General features: G+C 41.8%; 3 protein-coding genes across 4 annotated transcripts; 2 read left to right on the forward strand and 1 right to left on the reverse strand.

The window, feature by feature from the left end:
* Positions 1-2783: 2783 nt before the first annotated feature.
* On the forward strand, positions 2784-4660 carry junba (JunB proto-oncogene, AP-1 transcription factor subunit a). 2 transcript variants are annotated; one of them, XM_088373005.1, is made up of 2 exons: positions 2787-3213; positions 3445-4660. In XM_088373005.1, the coding sequence occupies exon 2, from the start codon at positions 3483-3485 to the stop codon at positions 4404-4406; it is 924 nt and encodes a 307-aa protein (XP_088229131.1). In that variant the 5' UTR covers positions 2787-3213; positions 3445-3482; the 3' UTR covers positions 4407-4660. The 2 variants fall into 2 exon arrangements, with proteins under 2 accessions (XP_088229130.1, XP_088229131.1); XM_088373004.1 differs by having other exon boundaries at positions 2784-4660.
* Positions 4661-5472: 812 nt separating this feature from the next.
* On the reverse strand, positions 5473-8648 carry prdx2 (peroxiredoxin 2). Its single transcript, XM_088373006.1, has 6 exons — positions 8495-8648; positions 7602-7720; positions 7378-7531; positions 6558-6680; positions 6185-6315; positions 5473-5821 (listed from the first exon to the last, which is right to left on the reverse strand). The coding sequence occupies exons 2-6, from the start codon at positions 7702-7704 to the stop codon at positions 5739-5741; spliced, it is 594 nt and encodes a 197-aa protein (XP_088229132.1). The 5' UTR covers positions 7705-7720; positions 8495-8648; the 3' UTR covers positions 5473-5738.
* Positions 8649-8657: 9 nt separating this feature from the next.
* Positions 8658-14020, forward strand: wiza (WIZ zinc finger a). Its single transcript, XM_088373002.1, has 9 exons — positions 8658-8936; positions 9440-9513; positions 10012-10276; positions 10596-11417; positions 11509-11847; positions 11957-12171; positions 12444-12618; positions 12690-12849; positions 13128-14020. Exons 3-9 carry the CDS (start codon positions 10090-10092, stop codon positions 13273-13275), a joined length of 2046 nt encoding a protein of 681 aa, XP_088229128.1. The 5' UTR covers positions 8658-8936; positions 9440-9513; positions 10012-10089; the 3' UTR covers positions 13276-14020.
* The last annotated feature ends 4868 nt before the right edge of the window (positions 14021-18888 follow it).

Here is an 18888-nt window from a genome sequence, read left to right on the forward strand (position 1 = left end):
CGCGGGGACAGCCGGCTTGTTGCCGTGACGATCAGCCGTACCTGACTCACTACACCTACAGGCCGCTTCCAGGTCACCAAGCTTCCAGCATGGAAGACCTTGCCCAAGACTCTGAGAAATGTTACTTCTGGTTCATTTCATTAAGTCGCCGCATAAGCAGTGGGGGTTGTTTGCGGGAGTTAAAGTCACAAGGAGAAAGTGTTTTGTCCTTTCTTGACTGAAACTTTTGGAATTGAAATCAACTTATCAAGCACTGACTTGCACGAGCCTTCCAGGTTTATACGCTGCGGTTTTCTGCCACTACTACTGCAGTTCTTATGTGCATACTTGATATTTTTATGGTGAGTTGTTATGTAAGGGTGCATATAAAACAAGAATTTGTTGTACTTTTGTATGGGAGATGACGATTAACCCTTATGTGGATTCTGGTGGTTCAAAATTGAAAATGAGGGCAATCTGGTTTTACAATGTGTAGATCAGGTTTCATTTGTGTGACTGTTAATACACAACTCAGATTTATCAAATTATGGTATTATGATATGACCAAGAGCCTGTAAACTAAGATATAAGATTGTTGAATTGAATTTCACATGGCAGTACGGCAAGTGTATTATTGTTGAATAAAAATTTTCTAAACAATAAACGGAGTATGTTCCATGTTTTTTTTTTAACTCTTATTCCTTTCTCATGTTTTTTAAAAATGTTTTAATTATACAAATTATAATGATCTAACATTAGTCTTTCGCAGTATGTGGTCCTTTTTGAAAAACTAGGTTTGCAACGTACACTGTGGAAATGCATCTATTTGCTACTCTGTAGTTTTCTGCTTTTCCTCCTTTATTCCTTGGCCCTCGTAGGTGTCAACATGAATCACCGCAGCACTCAACAGCAGCGACAAAATTGAATGTATGAGGTGTCCGGGTTGTGCTCCAGCTCTCTGTACATAAATAAGCCTGTGTGTGAGGGCAAAGAATTGTTCAAAGCCTCTGGGTCAATAGTGAACTTAAAAATGTGCAATTAATTAAAAAACAGTAAAAAAAATCATCATCATGCCAAGGAACAATTATTTTATGAGAAGCACCAGTACTAAAGCACAAGTGACAGTCATGTTGGTTGGGCTGACTAATGCCAGAAAACCCTGCCCCAAAAATGTGGACAACTGAAATGGTGAAGTGCCTGAACAGTTCAGTCCTAAATTGTTTTCAGTCTTTGCACATGTTTTCAGCACATAACAGTTTTATTATAATTTCACGCAAAACACTGAAATCGCTTTCAAGGGACTTTAAGTTCAACTTCAAATGCCAAAGGTCAGTGACCCCCAAGTTATTTCTCTGCGTCAATCAGCTAATGATACATGAACAGTGGAAGAAATACAATGACATAACAAAGATGATTGGTAAGTGTTTGGCTCTACTCTAATATTTCTTTTTTAAAATGTCGTAAGGCCTTCTGATATTATGAAGGTGGTTCAAGGTACGAAATTGAAAAATTTATAGAATTTTTTTACCTTTAGGTGTATTCAGGGATGTCGATCTGAGGAGAAATGGTGAGACTTTATATGGGCTCCAAGCATGTTGAGGGCCCCTGAGAAGACAACACACAAACACTGGTCGACACATTATCATTAGTTCTATTTTCCCACCCTATAAACTCAATACTCAAAACTCATTTGTGTCAATATGTGTCGGGGAGATTTTGACACACCGCCCCTACATGTACTTTTTGGAAACTCCTGAAAACTTGTTCTTACTTTCCTACTGTGCTTATCACCCATCGAGCACTAAATTGAAGCAATTACAGTGAGGGTCCAAAAGTCCAGTCATGTAATCAACTCCTTATCTTACTCATTGTCTTTTATAGGTCATGGCAATGTATTAATTCTCAGCTTCCCTTTCAGAAACGTTTGCAATTATATAAACGGTGTAAATTTGACTAAATGCTGTAATCCACATGACTCTGCATAGCCTTTCCTACTGATAAAAATTAGTATGAACAAATGCGGTTGTGTCATATGGCAGAGCGTTGGGAAGATGAGCCAAAATGTAGGAACGTGCGTAGGCACATCCACCGGAGCATGGCCCACTTGGATATGATTCAGAGGCCATCACCAGGCAGGTGTTCATCTCAGGTGATGTGCCTGCTACCTTCTATGACGTACCTTGGAGATTTGTTTTCAGCAACCTCAGCCCTTTTATAACACTCTGTGTAAAGTGTAATATATTGCTATAATGCCAGACACAGTACAACACACAACCTTCTTCGTCTGACATTATGGAAGAAGAACTTGAATACAAAGCTAAATAAATAAATAAATAAATAAATAAATAAATAAATAAATAAATAAATAAATAAATAAATAACATATAAAAATACATTTTAAAAATCTAATAAGTAAAACGCACAAAAATCAAAGGAACACAAGGTATACACATTGCTTGATACTGGCAGTTCAAATAAATTTGATTTGAATAATGACCGTATTGGATCACAATTTGGAAACAGGTTCATGCGTGATAGTGTCAGTTGTTACCATAGTGCTTCATGCATTCCACGGTTTACACACCCTCTCTTCACCTCGTGTGTTGCGCCTGAGGCTTGAAGGAGGGGAGCCTCCCACGTCCCGTCCAGCTGGAAGCGCGCCAGAAGGGGATCGGCTTCCCGCTTGTGTCAGGGAGGAACCGGTGCGCCAGGATACCCAAATATGGACTAAGCGATATCAGTTTGGAGCCATGACTCAGCTGATGCATATTGATTGGATATAAGAACCAGTCTGCGGGTGGATTTGACAGTGTGCGCTTGTCTCCTGGACTTACTTTGGATCCGCCAGGCTCTTTGGCAAGCAACTGTGATCGTGAAAGCGCTCTTGTAGCCTTTCATATTTACCTTTTGGACTTTTCCTCCAGGCGAAAGGGCCTCGCCGTGTTTACTGTGGTGGTTACTGGCAACGTGCGTCATTACGCGCGTCTGACATCCTGGGGGCGGGGCCACGAGGAGACTGCGACCAATCAGGGCATTGGATTGGGTGACACTACGGGCTGCTGCGCACTTGAGTTCCGATCACATAAATAGAGTGAAACTGGCCGGCAGCTTGTCATAAAAGAGAAAACGAAAGAGGCAATCAGACAGGTTTCCAAAATTTAAGACTCACCAACACACGAGTGGAATGAAAACATCTGAATAAGTCACTGGACTGCGCTTTGATTCCAACTAAAGGTACAAAACGACGACTTGGTATAGTAGAGTTCCTCTATTTTGGAAGTTTTGCTGTTTTTTTTTTTAAAATAGAACTCTTCAAAAATAATAATACATCGGGACTTGCTGGAGATTGAGTTGGGACACCTTCACGAACTCTTGTAGCCTATTCTGATTTTAAAGCGAATATGTCCACAATAATGGAACAGCCTTTTTATGACGACTCGTTTCTCTCTGCTTATGGCCATTCAGGCGCAGCCCTGCCAGACTACAAGTTAATAAAGCAGAACATGAACTTGAACTTGTCTGATCCTTATCGGAGCTCCAACTTCAAGTCTCACCACCTGCGGACCGACTCTGAGTTGTATTCGGCGGCCACGGCGGATTCGGGCTCCCTCAAGCTCGCCTCTCCGGATTTAGAGCGACTTATCATTCAGAACAGCAACGGGCTCATCACCACCACGCCGACGCCGAGCCAGTACCTGTACAACCGCGGGATCACAGAGGAGCAGGAGGGCTTTGCCGAAGGTTTCGTGAAGGCGTTGGACGACTTGCACAAGATGAACCAGATGGCACCGCCCAACGTGTCCATCGGAACCGGGGGTGTAGCCTGCTCGGCGCCCGGTTCGGTGTTCGGGTCGCCCATGCAGCCAGAGCCGCTCGAGTACACTAATCTGGGCAGTTGCTCCACGAACCCCGGCTTGTCGTCGGCTGTCAGCTACCCGTCCGCCACCATCAGCTACCTGCCGCACCACCCCTATCACCACCACCACCATCATCACCATCACTCCCAATCGCATCACCCCCAGGGCGCGGCGCACGCCCCCCACTCCTTCCAACACTCGTTGGCCGGCGCCGGGCTGCATGCACCGCGCTTCAGCGGCCTCAAGGAGGAGCCCCAGACCGTCCCGGACATGCAGAGCAGTGACAGCTCGCCACCCATGTCCCCCATCGACCTGGAGAACCAGGAGCGAATCAAGGCGGAGCGCAAGCGGCTCAGGAATCGGCTGGCGGCGTCCAAGTGTCGGCGGCGCAAGCTGGAGCGCATCGCCCGTTTGGAGGACAGAGTTAAGGTTCTGAAAACAGACAACGCGGGGCTGTCCAACACGGCGTCCCTCTTACGGGAGCAGGTGGCCCAACTCAAAGAGAAAGTCATGACGCATGTGAACAGCGGCTGTCAGCTCATGTTGTCTCCCAAAGTCAAATCCTACTGAGGAAGCCCAACTTTGCACTTTGAAAACACTGGACTGGAACTGCACTGACAGCACGGGGAACTGAATTGCTGTGGCTGAAACTAAAGTATGTGGAAATCAGTGAAAACGAACACACTTTGGGCATTTTGGAACACAACTTGTCCTGTTTACATTTGACTTTGTACATTCATTTTCATGTAACTTATTTCTGTTGTCAGGTTGAACTTGACCTTTTTTGTACTTGTATATTTAAGTAAAAGAAATGTTGCAATTTATGAATGTGTTGGGTTTCTTTATTGTGTTCTCGACATTGTTCAAATGTCAACTCTTTGGAATCATTGAGGCATTTCTCAAGAACACTGAGGAGCTGTTGTCAGAATCATCTGCCTCGTCAGCATTTCAGTTTCATGACCTTCAACGCCCCAGATTGGATTGTTTTCCTATTGACGTACTAACAATCCTTATATGGGGAACTTTTCTCACAAACGTCACAACATTAATAGGTTTCCGGGAACTCCCCCCTACAATGCTGGTCAGAGAGGCCGCAACACCACTAATATGGTGGTGTGAGTGTGAGATGAAGGTGTGTTAGTGAGCTGTATGGGAGTTCCCCAGTTCTGCTTTCAGTTTCCCCAAACAAGCTGCGAAAACAGGAGAGCTGTTTAAGCAGAAGTAACAGATAAACAAGCAGTTTGAGGTTGAGGAATTTACGAGAAGTGGCGCAGATTTCATAACTAGGTTACAGTGAGAGGAAAATCTATTCGAGGCTCTATTAATTGTTGATCTGATCTGGTAAAAAACAACACGCGGTTAGATTACATTTTATACACTTTAGTGATTGATAGTTGGAGAAATGAAAAGTCATTTTTGTGGTAAAAACGCCCGACTTTACATTATTGCGTGAAAAGTCTTCATTTCAGTGCGTATTTTACTTTTATTTTTTACATTTATTTGGTCGTTTGCTGTGAGATTATTCTCAGGTAAAATATGCCCTCGCCTCGACTCTACATTGAAAATAGTTAATAAATTAACTGTTGGCACCCCCTGCAGGTGAAAAGTGGTAGAACAGAACCATAAACGAACGGGCTTCATATTCCTACTGTTTTAATCAACGGCAACGTTATTAAGGAAACAGTCAGGAAAATTCTCAAAGTTTTTCTGAAAAACAAGGAATTCAACATTTCAGTGTTTGAGACTTGTAGGTCGTCCCACCAGTTTTATACTAGACGTACAAAGTATTTCACTGGGAATACGTTGGGCTTTAGACAAAAAGGAAGTTAGAAATGACTGTTCCACAGAAGCAAATTTCATCTGAGGGCAAGTGCTCCTGCCCCCGAACTGGTGAGATGAGATTCACTGCTTGGAGAAGAAGGCTTTACTCTTCTCAACGTCAGGAACAATGGTGTCACCGCCTGGCTGCCAGCCCGCAGGACACACTGTAAAAAAAGGACAAAGTGCTTGTTCACATATCAGTCATTGACGCACACAGCAGTATACATGCCCAAAGTACAAATGTACAAACTCTGCAGTGTTACTTGAAAATTCAATAGTGTTGTGCATTGCAAAATTTACATTCAGTACTATTAGGGTTACACAATGACAATAAAATGTGACAAAGAAGGCCAAACTGTAATGTGAGCAACAAAGAGACATAAGACAAATCCTTAAAAAAACCTGAATACATAGAATAGTAATCAATGTGGCAGACGGAGCTGCTGCCAAGAAATTTGATCTCAACGGTTAATCGCCACTAAGCAAGGACATAGTGAAAGTCAATATCAGCAACCTCTTTAACCTACCTTCACCATATTGGTCAGTATGCTGGAAAGCCTGGACCAGACGCAGGGTTTCGTCCACAGAGCGACCCACTGGCAAGTCGTTGATGGTGATCTGCCTCAAAATGCCTTTGTTGTCAATCACGAACAGACCTCTGACAAAAACAAGACATGGTTAGCCCCTCCTAAAAGTAGAAAGTCATTTCTGTGTTACACACCGTCTCGACTCAGGGGCTGTATTTGAAGGCCAATGAAGATGTCACAATTAAAACTGTTCAAATGCAGTACAGCATCCTATCCTATGTGGCTAAGGATATGCAGCAGTTTCCTTCAAAGGCTGCAGCCCCTCAGTTGGTGGCAATGTAGCATGGTCTGCTTGTGTCCGAAGTCTAAACACCTGTATGAAATGCCGTCATCCTCCTTCAGCACACCATAGTCTCTGGAAATGTTCTTTGTGAGATCTGCCACCAAGGGGATTTTCATGTTACCCAGACCCCCCTGCTTTCTTGGTGTGTTGATCCTACAAAGTGGGAAAAATAACCAATTAATTGAAAATGGATGATTAATTAATCTATTTTTAAAAAATCAGGTAATCATTTAGAGCCAGTTTTCTCTTAGACTTGTCAAAATCTTCTAATGTCAGCTTCTTGACAGTAATTATTCTTTTTTTTTTTTTTGGTCATGCGTCAAAGGGTCGAAGATCACACTGGGTCACTATTATTACCAACTACTAAGTCTTTCAAAAGTGCAGTTGAGTTATGGACTCTAAACGTCATCACATCTTCTAGAACCGTCCATAATCGAAATACGAGTTTGATAAGAGACCCGCGGCTTATCTGGTGCATGCAGAGAAGCCGAGTGACGGTAGATAACTAAAAAACCTGATCTGATGGGGCGGTGCTTCTTCAAGCAAGGCTAACTCATCTCATTTGAATCAAAAAGCAACACTACAAGAATTAGCAGTACTTAGACGGTAGAGCTGGTAACTTGAAAAGTATTCAATGAAAACTTCTATACCCTAATGTAGGCACAGATAAAAATAAAACCAACATGACAATTTGAAAATGGAGACATGAAGGTTAGTAAACAACCAACAAAACATAATACATCTGTCCACACATCCTCCAAAAAATTACTACATTATGCAACATAAAACAGTGCCATAGTGACACCAGGTAAGACACAAATATTTCCAGAAAACATGGAGAATTCCTCACCAGGCCAAGTGACTGAAGTGAGAGTCGACGGAGCAGCCGAGAACCTCGCAGCCAATTTTGCGGAATTCTTCAGCTCGGTCGCTGAATGCCACAATCTCAGTGGGGCAGACAAATGTGAAGTCCAGAGGGTAGAAAAAGAACACCACATACTTTCCTGAAGGACACAAAGAGGGGGAAAATGTGAAAAAACTAAAATCTAATGCACAAAATGCTATATATATTACCTTTGTAGTCAGACAGCTGGATGTCCTTGAATTGTCCATCCACAACAGCCGTGGCTTTGAAGGCTGGGGCCGGCTTGCCGATTTTAGCGTTTCCAGACGACATTGTGGTACCCAAATGACTGCAAAACACCCAGTGAGGATATGTCAAACATGTAATTACACAAGCACTTTGGTAGTAACGGGATTTTTTTTAAGACAGCCTTTCAGCCTTTTGGGGGATCAAAGCACTGGTTTTACACTCAGTTGGAGTCACATGCAAGTCATGTTCAGCCAGCAGGGAACAAAAGCCTATTAACAAACTTGTACACCCTACACCCTTGACAAGCCAACGGAGGGAGGGAGGGAGGTGGTGGTGGGGGGGCAACAGCGTTTGGTTATATGCAAACCTCTTGAAAAGACAGAAGCGCCTACTTGCATGTGAATAAAAAAACAGCCATCATAAACATCATTAATTTTGCAAAACATAACTGTTAAGTGGTCACTAATATTAAATGCAAAAAAAGTGAAATTTCTTTCCTCGATTGAAATATTTTCACTCACTGACGAGTTAAAAAAATACTTGCTACCCGTACTGAGATTGGGGAAGTTGGGCTATTTTTAAACAAATATTTTAAATGGACTAAACATTCCATTATGCTGCAGAAAGTTTGCAGGAGCGACAAGGAGATTGCGTAAACTACGGTAGGAACAAAGGACGAACCATTCGGGCCCCCAACTCACTGAAGGAGTGTACCACCGCCGGCCACCGGCCGGCACTGCCTTTTAGCTCCATGTTAGCTTACCTCTATTATCAATCAACCACATTTGAGCTTCCGTGGTTCCAAAACAAGCATCAGTTACTTTTAGTCAAGCACTGGCTGCATAATGACAATTTGCAAAAGTCAAGTTCTCACCTGAGTGAGGGGCGAAGTGGTCAGAGACGTAAGACAGCACGATTATCAATAGAAGGTTCACGCGAGCGATCGACACTACAGAGGCTGCGCAGAATAAGTAGGCGGGGTTACAAACAAGGCCGGAAGTGACAGTAAGATGTTCCTACAAAATACATTCCAGCCGCCACTGGTCGAAGTTCTTGATAATGAAATGTACTCTGTCCTGAGTCAATACGTCTAGATCTACCAATAAAAGATGGATAGTTTTCATATTCATCTTTTGGTCAGAAATTCAAATATCTTCATTATATAAAATGACCATTAAACAATATTATTAGCAGAAGGAGTACATCTGATTGCTCTTTCTTTGAAGGGAAATACGTAGTCCGGGGTTGCTAGTTCTGGTTAGCAAAAATCAAGGCTTTTTATGTTGACACCGGGGTTAGTCGTTTATGGTTCAAAGGTAAATGAACTTTTTTTTCAACTAGTGATCGATTGCTTTGTGCCCATACCTGCGCGCTGCTAACGTTACTGCTTTTTCTTTTCTTCCAACTCGTTTTTATGATTTCATTTCTTGTGGCGTTAGCATGCATGCATGCATAGCAAAACAAAAGGTGGATCGGAGTGCTTTTGTTGTTGTTTTTTGTAGTGATGGGTTGGGGGTCGGCGCGTGGCGCTTGTTCATCATTTTCTTTGTTACTAGTATTTGCTAATTTGTCCGAGCTTTTCATAATATTAATTACCTGCAAGCCAAAATCATTAAATGACTAACAAAACGTAACCGAGGGGTGTCATGTTTCGTTTTTAAAGGGAATATGAAGTATTGTAATAAATGTTTGTTAATGTTAATAAATGGAGTTTATGCGTACACACGTCCATTGTGATCTATCCATCTTTATCTCTATCTTGCACACAACATCATTAATGACTGATTTTTAAATCAACTTTGTCACTGTTTTATTATAGGCACCTATTATTCAAACGATATCAACTTTCCCGTGACTCAGAACAATGATAGTCACAAGCCACTGGTTTCTGAGGTAAGATATTCTATTTTTATTTACTTTGTAAGAGTGTATCGATTCTGCTGCAATATCTTGTCAACAGAAAATATTTAAAAATATGCAATAAAAATACAATATTCTTAATCACACCAACATTATACCAATTTGTACGCTTAAATGAAGCACGTTTCATGTTCCCATGCGGACATGGGTTTTCTCAAGAGTACTGAAGCGTCCACATTCTAAAAGGTGTGGTTTAATTGCAGATCCTAAGTTTCCCATCAATGTTCATGTGAGCGTGGCGACCAGTCCAGGGTGTACCTTGCCATTAGCCTAGTCGGATTCAGGGAAGTGATAATTACTCACTGCCTGCCTGGGTCGGTCAATGTTCTCCACAAAAAGTAGAGTAGAGAATAGATACAAATTTAGAGATGATTATGCGTCTTTTCAGCAATGCCCGTTCGATCAATGTCACTGACCATACTGTGATATTGTAATCTGATCTCTTCGTGCATCCTCTGCTTGGTTTGCCAGTTCGTTGCTTCTATGCCGATGAGAAAAGAGATACTGCAAGACCTCCTGAGTTAAAGCTGATTCCAACATTCAAGAGTCATGACAACCCCAAAAGAGATGGATCAACAATGTTCTCCAGCCCAAACATCAGCAGATTTGCTTCCTGATACATTTGCTTCAGCTTTAAGACAACAGGAGGAAGGCAGAACTGTATCCTCTTTGGAGCACCCCACACCAGCAAAGCCACTATGGGCGCCTCTTGAAACGGATGCCCCGGTCACATTAGGTAGGGATATCTCCATCTGAGTCTTTTCATTTTTAACACATGCAAATTTGGTGAAGTTCAAATGATACATTTTCTGAGGAGGATGATTAATCCGCCCTGTGGTCAAACATAGAAATTGTCAATTGACTGTATGCGGGCCAGTCTAGAAAAGATTAATCACTTATTTCTGTAACACATTTTTTTCTATATTAATTGGAGATGTCAGGAAACGCTAAAGCAAGTGTGCAAATGTTTTTCCCCTTGTCTGTATGTCTTTATCTATCCATCCATTCCTATGATACAATTTCCTAATCAGCTCCTCCACCTCCCCATTTTGCAGCTTCAAACAACAACAATAACGGCGACGAGGTTCACGTTTGCCAGCTTTGTAGCTGCTGGTATGAGACACGTAAAGCTCTGTCCAGTCACGCTCGCTCCCATTTGCACCAAATGGGAATCCCCGACACTGACATCAAGGGCAGCCCCATTGACTTTCTATATCAGATCATGAAGGATGAAGACCTCAAGTCCGCCAACAAGAAGCAACAGGAGCAGCCTATTTCTACAAACAATCCACCTGGGAGTCCCACTAAACGTCCACCAGGGCTCTCCCCTCTGCCTACGTCACCTCCTTGTAAGCGAGCAAAGCCCCCTGAGGAGTTCACTTGTATTCTTTGCGGGGAGGTCTGTAAAAATCGGAAAGGCTTGGCTAGCCACTCGCGGTCTCATCTACGACAGATTGGAGTTCTGGACCTTCTGGGGAAAGATGAGTCCGCTATCGATACTGTTCACGATCTGGTGAGCAGTGGCGTGTTAGAAGCTACGCATGCCCCAAAAATGAGCAGCAGCACTTTGGCCGCACCCTCTTCAGCGCCAGGCTCTCCTGTGGCCTCCCAGCCTGTGTCCCCTGTCACAGGGCAATCCAGGTCCTCTTTTCCCTCCACCCCCCCGAGCCTTGCCAAGTCTCCACAGAACCCAGTGAATCGTGCCCCAAAGGCAAAGAAAGGCTTTCGTCTGGCGGTGGACCCTCTCCTGAGAAAACCCAAGCCTGAGCCTTTGGAGATTGATGTGTCTCTCATGGGTGGAGCCAGCTCAAGCAGCGGAAGTACTCCACCACTGAACTTATCTGCTTCTGTAACTCCTTCCAAAGCTCTCAGTGCAGGTAACACTCTCAACAGTTGTTTTTGCTCATTGATTTTTGTGACATACTAATTTCTCTGCATAATTTCTTCCCTTCTTCGCATGGCCCACAGATGAACACCCGCCTCCGACAGTCCCCTGCGACTACTGCGGTCAGCTTTTCGAAACTCGTAAAGCGCTGTCGTGCCACGCCCGCGCCCATCTGCGCCAGCTTGGCCTCACCTGGTCAATCAAGACGTCACCGATCGATCTCCTCAATGATGTCATGATGCAAGGTGGCAACAAGTTTTTGGCCGGCGAGGTGTCGTCATCCGGGAAAATCCAGTGGAGTCCTCAAGGTCCTAAAAGGTCATCGGAGAGCCACCAGACGATCTCCAACCTGTCCTCCTCACCTTTGGATTACTCCATGAAAGACAAATCTCCATCTTGCAAGAGTGGCGCTATGACCTTAGGTAGGAAGTCAGTGACATTTTTTAGTGAAGCAGCAACAAAAAGTGTGTATGTATGAGGTCCACCACTGAGTGTTACGTCGTCATCTTGTTTGCATCTGTTGCTTTGTAGGCAAATCGTGTGAGCTTTGTGGCTTTAGCTTTGAAAACCGCAAGGCGCTAGCCAGTCACGCACGGGCTCACCTTCGCCAACTGGGCGTGCTGGAATGGAGATCGGAAGGGGCAACCTCGCCGATTGAACGCCTCCGAGAGTTAATGCGGAAGGACCCGGTTAAGGTGGCTGCTGTCACCCGTCGCTATCGTGAGGGAGACGTGAACATCAAGAAGGTGCATTACTTACTTTTTATTCATTTACATCTAGAAATGGGCTGTATGGAATAGACAAGTGTATTAGGATAGATGACAAGGCTTTAGGGCTATTGTTTAATTTATTTAAAAAGTGATTATGTGGTGACAAAAAATGGAAAGTTTGGTATAAATGTTCTGCCTAACTAAAAAGAACAAGTCCATTTTGCACGAAACCCATAGAAGATGGAGAATCTTCATCTTTGAACCAGAAATGTGAATTAAAATTTGCCTTTGTTTTCTTTTTGTCCTAGAAAACTGTTTCGCTATCCACTTTGTCAGATTCTGAATCACTGCCTGGCAGCAATCCGAATTTCACAGGTCATAAAGTAGGCAAAGATGACCAAGGTGTATCTCTCGGTACATCCAAACAAGTCCACACGCATGCTGGAGCAGCGTATGGCGGAGGTGGTGTGCGCACTCCAAGAGGTGAACATACCACAGAAAGAGCGACGGTGTAAATCTGCTTTAGATTGTAACACCACTTCTGTGTTTCTCAGCACTTCCGCTTCCAAAACGTATTCCACCAGCGGGAGAAGAAAACCAAGACACCAACTCGCAGCAACCATCGCGGACCGGAAGCATCCCGGCTCTGCTGCCCAAACCGCCGTTAACTCCTTTGGTCAAACTGGTCGGAAAAGTTTACTCTCTCAAGTGCAGGTCAGAACACAAACATGTGTTGTTATTTAACCACACGTATAACTATTCCAAACATTATTTGTCAGATTAATTTGGTAAGAAACTGTCTATGTAGAAGTTTGTGATTTTGCTCAGATGGCATTTTATTGTTGTAGTTTTGTCAAGCTTCCTGTAGATGGCGGCACACTCATTGCAAGCTTTTATGTGGACAACAAAAAAACCTACAAGACTACAGTACCGTTACATTTCCATTCTCTTAACTGTTCCGATCTTGCTTGTCTATTTTGGCTGCTTTACAGGTTCTGTGAAAAAGTGTTTCATGGACCTCACTCTGTTCAAGAGCAGTGGATCACACATCTGCAAAAACACATTCTGTCGCTGGGCTACAAAGGTCAAGAGTCTCCCCCTGCTGCTCCCCCTGGTCTCATCCAATCTGTGGCTGTGTAGTTTGAACAATGGACAAATTGTTTTATGCTGTGTTCAATTTAACTTCTTTGAGCTTATGCCACTATCATGTTCTGGCATGAAGCTTATGATCTGTTTTATTGCAGTTGGGGGTGGGGGTCATGAATTGTGCAGTTTGCAACTTAAGGACCAAATTGGATTTTAGCATTCATATGCTGACAAACTGCACATTAAAATTCTTGCCTAAACAACCCCTACTTTATTTTATACACCATTGTCACTGTGACCAAAGTAATGTTTTAAGTGTTTTACAGAAATACTGTATAGCAGAAGACATAAAAATGATTTAATGATGATTTTTGAGAGTTGTCAGAAACCTGATTTTCTCTTTTTACTCAACCTATTTTTATGTAAATTCGATTCTATCATGTTTACATGGCACAATTTAATGATTGTTTGGTCATTTCATGTACAGAGAACAACATTGTATGAATTGTGCCCATTCATACAAAACTGCTCTGTAATATATGTACATATAGTAAATCAGGGGCGGAGCTATGTGGTGGCTGGGGGGTACGACCACCCCTGGTCATTCTCTGCCCTTTCCACATCGAGAGGAACATTTTAATACCTGTGGCTTTCTTGCCGTTTTAACATGGATGCAGTTGTCTTAGGTCCTTTGATACTCTGCCACAATTGATTTATTTTGACTGTATATTTAAAGAATAAATGAACATCACTGATTGAATCTATAAAAATAATAAAATAATGTGTCTTTTGCAAAGAATGTTCAATTTTTGCAGTCACTGTCAAGGTAAATTACTTTCACACCAGAGCGAGCAACCAACTTTCACAGTAAAATACACATATTCATATCTTGCTGAACACGTACAAGCAGCAACAAATACATGATAAAAGGCAAAAAATAAAAACATACTCTAAACTCAACCCTTTTTTTTTCCCATTGCCTTTTGCCATGACCTTCAGTGTCATGTAAAAAAAATGTGTTAAAGCCGTCAGCCCATTTTTTTCATTCCCCTTTGACATTATTTTTAGTATCATGTAACAAAAATGCCTACATGAATATATTAGCATACATTGAAGCCTGCAAAATGTGATGTCAGAATAACAAGTAGCTACTGTCGCAATTGTTCTCCTATTTTCTTTTTTTCGAAAGAGCCTTTCAATGTTGTTACAGTTTAATTCATAGTCTTGTGCACTCATTATTAGAAATTCAATATTTGCAATATCCGGCGAAAGACGTACTGCTGCCGAGGCATATTTAGACATGTTCACTAGTTTAATGGCCTGTTTACTAATTTCAATATCATTAACTGTGACACATAGTTTCCGTCCATTTACAGAGTCAATGAATGATCAACTGACTAATCCCAAGGGAATTCCAAAAAGAATTAAAGTGGAAGTTAGGGGGGTTGATGGCTCATCAACCCTGCAGCATGAGTGATTGCCGAATCAGCAAGTGGCTGATTGTAGCAGCTCTCAACATGTCACAAACGGTCAAAAAACTTAATTGGTCAATCAAATGTTTTTTTTTTTTTAATCATTTAACACGTGTTGAGCCTAACAGTAAACGTATACATTTTCGTCATCATACAGGGACTTTGAATGTGTCACATAAACACATGACGCCTCCACACAACGGTGATACTTAACAGGGCTGAGCACGTTCTGAAAATGGAAATAAAAGTACAGCGAAGAAATCAACATGTTAAAACGTACACTGTAGGATTGTGTTTTCATTCCCAGATTTGTTTAAATTGACGCTTCAGGCTATTGCAGCTGCTGGACTGGCTCAATCTGTCTAACACCAAGCTGAGTTTGGCTGTTGAACAGAGAAGACTAACCTTGTTCAGTAAGATACTGTTTGTGGATTTGTCACCATGCTTCATCTTCATGCTGTGTTGGACCTTCAAAAATAAAACAAGTGCAGAAATATGATGAAGCAATCAGAGAACTGAAGTGAACTTGAATGCTCACAGAATAATAATTTCTGAATGTGTTGATTTATACCATTTGAAATTCTTTTATGATCCTGTCAAATAAATGAATTGCAGTAGACAGAGGGAGGGAGAAAAGGACGGACGGACATTTGGTGATGCATTGATTTTGACGATAAAAATGCCACTGCATCAACACACATACAATCCAAAATATTCAGTTTGACTGAAATAATAAATCAACGTCAATATAAACCACTATGCAAAGACACTATAATGAATGTCCTGTTCACCATGAAAGATAAAATGAGAAGGCAGACACAAATGACCTTTTCATAATAAATCTTGTTTACACCTCAAAGAGTATTGGCAGCTCTGTTGCTATGGTGTAATTCATGACTTCAGCTGGTGTAAAAATAGACTGATCAGATTGGCTTTTAATGGAGACTTGATACCAAATGTGGAGGTCGGATAATTCAGTACTAATACATCTGCCTGTGACTCATGTAATTTTCTGTGAAGAGTCTATGATACATCTTTAACTGCAATATTTCAACGTGTACTTTCTTTTGACAGTGGGCGTAGTCATTCATCTGACTCCACCCACTCACTGTGACTGAAAGTCTTTGCATCCACAGAAGGTCAAAAATAGCAGCAAGTGATTTTTTATTTTCTTCTTCTTTACATCATCATATCCCTGTATGGAGGCATTTCCGGTCTGAAATAGACAACTGTATAGTGCCTTCTCAATTTCCATGAAACCTCCACTAGACATCCAACATGATCCAAAATAATCTCACTGCAGTTCTCACGTAGAACAGTTTGAAACAAAGTGTGCAGCCAAGTTGTGGGACAAAGTGCCAAAGATATTTCGTACAAACATGCAGCTTGGCGTTTAGGTTTCATTACAGCGTTTTATTTTCTGTTTTCGTTTCACCCTTCACCTCTCGTTTCTCTTCCCTCTCTCTCTCCTCTGCTGGGATCAGATTCTTGGCTTCAAGCATCACTGAGGCCCAAGGAAAAATGCAGTGCAGCACTGCATTGCCGCTCTCATCGCAATGGACTGAAATCAAGATGAAGAGTGGCAGAGTTCCAGGTTTTGGTGAACATCAATCATGTTACCCGACCTGCAATTAGATATTTGCAATTCTTTTGACTAACTTGTAAAGAAACTGGCAAGCTTGCATGGACAAAAACATTTTTGTTTGGTACACCTCATGAGATGCAGTGCAAGAACTGTCTCAAAAAACCTCTGCCTTTCCAAACATATGGGAACCATCTTTGATTTGGTGGTTTTCTTTTCCACATTCAATTTAAGCTAACTAAAATACAACAACTTATAAATATATGACATTGTTAATCAAAAGTAAGGCTTATGTTCTTTGTAAAAGCATTAAATCATGCAGTACACTAAATATTATGCTAGATGAGTACACACTGTATGCAAATCATACCAATAAATACTTTTTTAGGAGATCTTCTTAAAAGGGATTATACTAAGGTTTTTTTAAATTTATTAAATTTTGTTTGTTCTGCTCTACTACTTGTTTCTTCTGGACTTGTCACCTGTTTGACCAAAGCCGCTGGCATGGCCTTAACTGTAGAGTGCCAATCCTCTGTGACCATGTCGCTCGCTGTACATGACAAATGTCTGCGAAGAAGCTCATCAACAAATTAACCAGTGAAGGTCACGTACAAAAGGTCAGAGTTTGCTGTGTCACCCAAAGCGATGTGTGGGCGTGTTACAACATCTCTATATTCTCCGGGAAGGACTGGACTGAGCAGGTTTACGGGAAGCCCAAGTTTGAAGGTAGAGTGACTTATCTGTTCATACTCCTGCAATGTCGCAGCTGTGTGGCCTCCACTAAATCTGTCCTACCCTGCACTCATCGCAGCGTTTTAGCATGCAGGCAAGCTTCTTGCACAAGCCTTCTCCCACTTTATGGACGAGTTAAGGCTGTATTTTTACAACTGGAAAAAGTTCTAGATCTGATGAATACACTGCAATATTTCATCATGGCTCGATGATGGACAATGACAATGAATTCTAGAAAAGATTCTGCTGAAGAGACAGCGATCAAATGCTCTCATCCTAAATCACTGTGCACAGGAGTCAATCTCTGATGTGCCGCGTCATCGAGGTTCTCGCTCCCACGCTTTCTAAATTTATTAGTCAATCAATACCCATCTGTAGTTTTCAATTTATATCTGTGCCCAGTCGGAATATCCTTAGGGGTCAGTAAATGTCATCTTTGAGGGAAACGGTGTCAATGTCCAATTGACATCTACATTCACTGTTAGCCATTCACACGCTTTATTCATTTTTAATGTGGGCACAGAGGAGATTGCTTGGTGAACTTGTCAACACTGTCACGGTAACAGTTTGACCAGGTGACCTCTGTCAAAGACAAAGGTCATTTAGCGGTGTGCTGCTAGCTCCATGCGAAAAAATACAATCCATGCTGTACTTTGTGGGGCTTCACCTGTGCTTTGCAATTCACACCCATGTTTGTTGCTATGGGCACCACCCAGCATCGTCATGTGATCATGATACAAAATTCAATCTATTTGCCCCAACAGTGGTATCATGAATTATTCTGCACTTTAAAACCCAATTTGTAGTTTTCTGAAATCAGGCTGGTTGCTAGTGAGCCAGCCCTAAGCTGGCTCCATATACTGCTGAACTAATGGCAAGACTGGGGTTTGTTCCCATGACAACTGGAGACGGAGCCTGAGCTTTATTTCTTGGGTGGGTTTTTAAAAATTTATTTATTCTTTGTTTCACCAGCTAAGGCAATTAAGAACATTTTTTTTTAGTGCCAGTGACTGGAGGCAATTGCCCACCATTGCCTATTATGTCATGGGCAAAGAAAGGTTGATATTATGTACCTTAAATGATTTAATTGGTTGGAAGTGGCTGTCGTCACGTTTTCAAAAATAAGCAGATAACAAAAGATTTACATAGTTGTTTGATTTTAACTTTGGTGAACAAGCGAGACCCAATTATTACAGCAGTGTTTTTTTTAAATATGCTGTACATTCTTGCAAAATCATTTCTATATACTGCAATGTAAAATATATGATTAAATTTTACATATGTATTTTATATTGTATTTTATATGTATTATCAAAGGGAAGTTGACTCAAAATTTTTCTTTACAAGGTTTGATGCACTTCCACTAGTCTGCACGTGGTATGCATTTTTGAAATATGAATGAAGTAAAAAAAAAAAAAAAAAAAAAAGAATGAATGGTGTCTAGGCCGGATAAACGGTGTCTGGGTTGGTGCCATAATCTACTGCTTAGTACAACTCTGCAAACTTGAATCACAGACTTTGGATCTTAAATGTGTCCTCGACATATGGAGATCTACTTAGCACTTTCCTGCTCATTCATGCTGACAGCACCTCTCATGAATCACCACATGTACTTTCATTATTGCACACAGCAGCAAAAAAGCAGGTGGTCCAGGTTAGAGACTGATGCGTGACGTTCTTGTCGTTGATTTAGGAGTCTCCCCATGCTCATCTCTGTATTGACACTGTCTTCTGATGGAATCCAATCTGAACTATGATAATGAATGAAGAGACAGCATCATGAATATACAGCATTTTAATCTTAATATGTTCTTCCTTTAGTAGCCTTTACCGTTGCTCTCTTTGTAGCTGTGATGGCTTCTTTGTGTGGTTTACAAAAAG

This window comes from Syngnathus floridae, chromosome 4 (genome assembly GCF_059516105.1).
Source record: "Syngnathus floridae isolate MCC-2025c chromosome 4, RoL_Sflo_1.0, whole genome shotgun sequence".
NCBI classification, from domain to species: Eukaryota; Metazoa; Chordata; class Actinopteri; order Syngnathiformes; family Syngnathidae; genus Syngnathus; species Syngnathus floridae.

Bases quoted from the DNA above. Each gene is read 5' to 3' on its own strand.
- prdx2 (XM_088373006.1), bottom strand. From the start codon at position 7,704: ATGTCGTCTGGAAACGCTAAAATCGGCAAGCCGGCCCCAGCCTTCAAA. The intron at 7,532-7,601 runs GTAATATATATA...TGTGTCCTTCAG, and splicing joins CCAGCTGTCTGACTACAAAG to GAAAGTATGTGGTGTTCTTT. The intron at 5,822-6,184 runs GTAGGTTAAAGA...CTTTTTTTACAG, and splicing joins TACTGACCAATATGGTGAAG to TGTGTCCTGCGGGCTGGCAG.
- wiza (XM_088373002.1), top strand. From the start codon at position 10,090: ATGACAACCCCAAAAGAGATGGATCAACAATGTTCTCCAGCCCAAACA. The intron at 11,418-11,508 runs GTAACACTCTCA...CATGGCCCACAG, and splicing joins TTCCAAAGCTCTCAGTGCAG to ATGAACACCCGCCTCCGACA. The intron at 11,848-11,956 runs GTAGGAAGTCAG...GTTGCTTTGTAG, and splicing joins GAGTGGCGCTATGACCTTAG to GCAAATCGTGTGAGCTTTGT.
- junba (XM_088373004.1), top strand. From the start codon at position 3,381: ATGTCCACAATAATGGAACAGCCTTTTTATGACGACTCGTTTCTCTCT.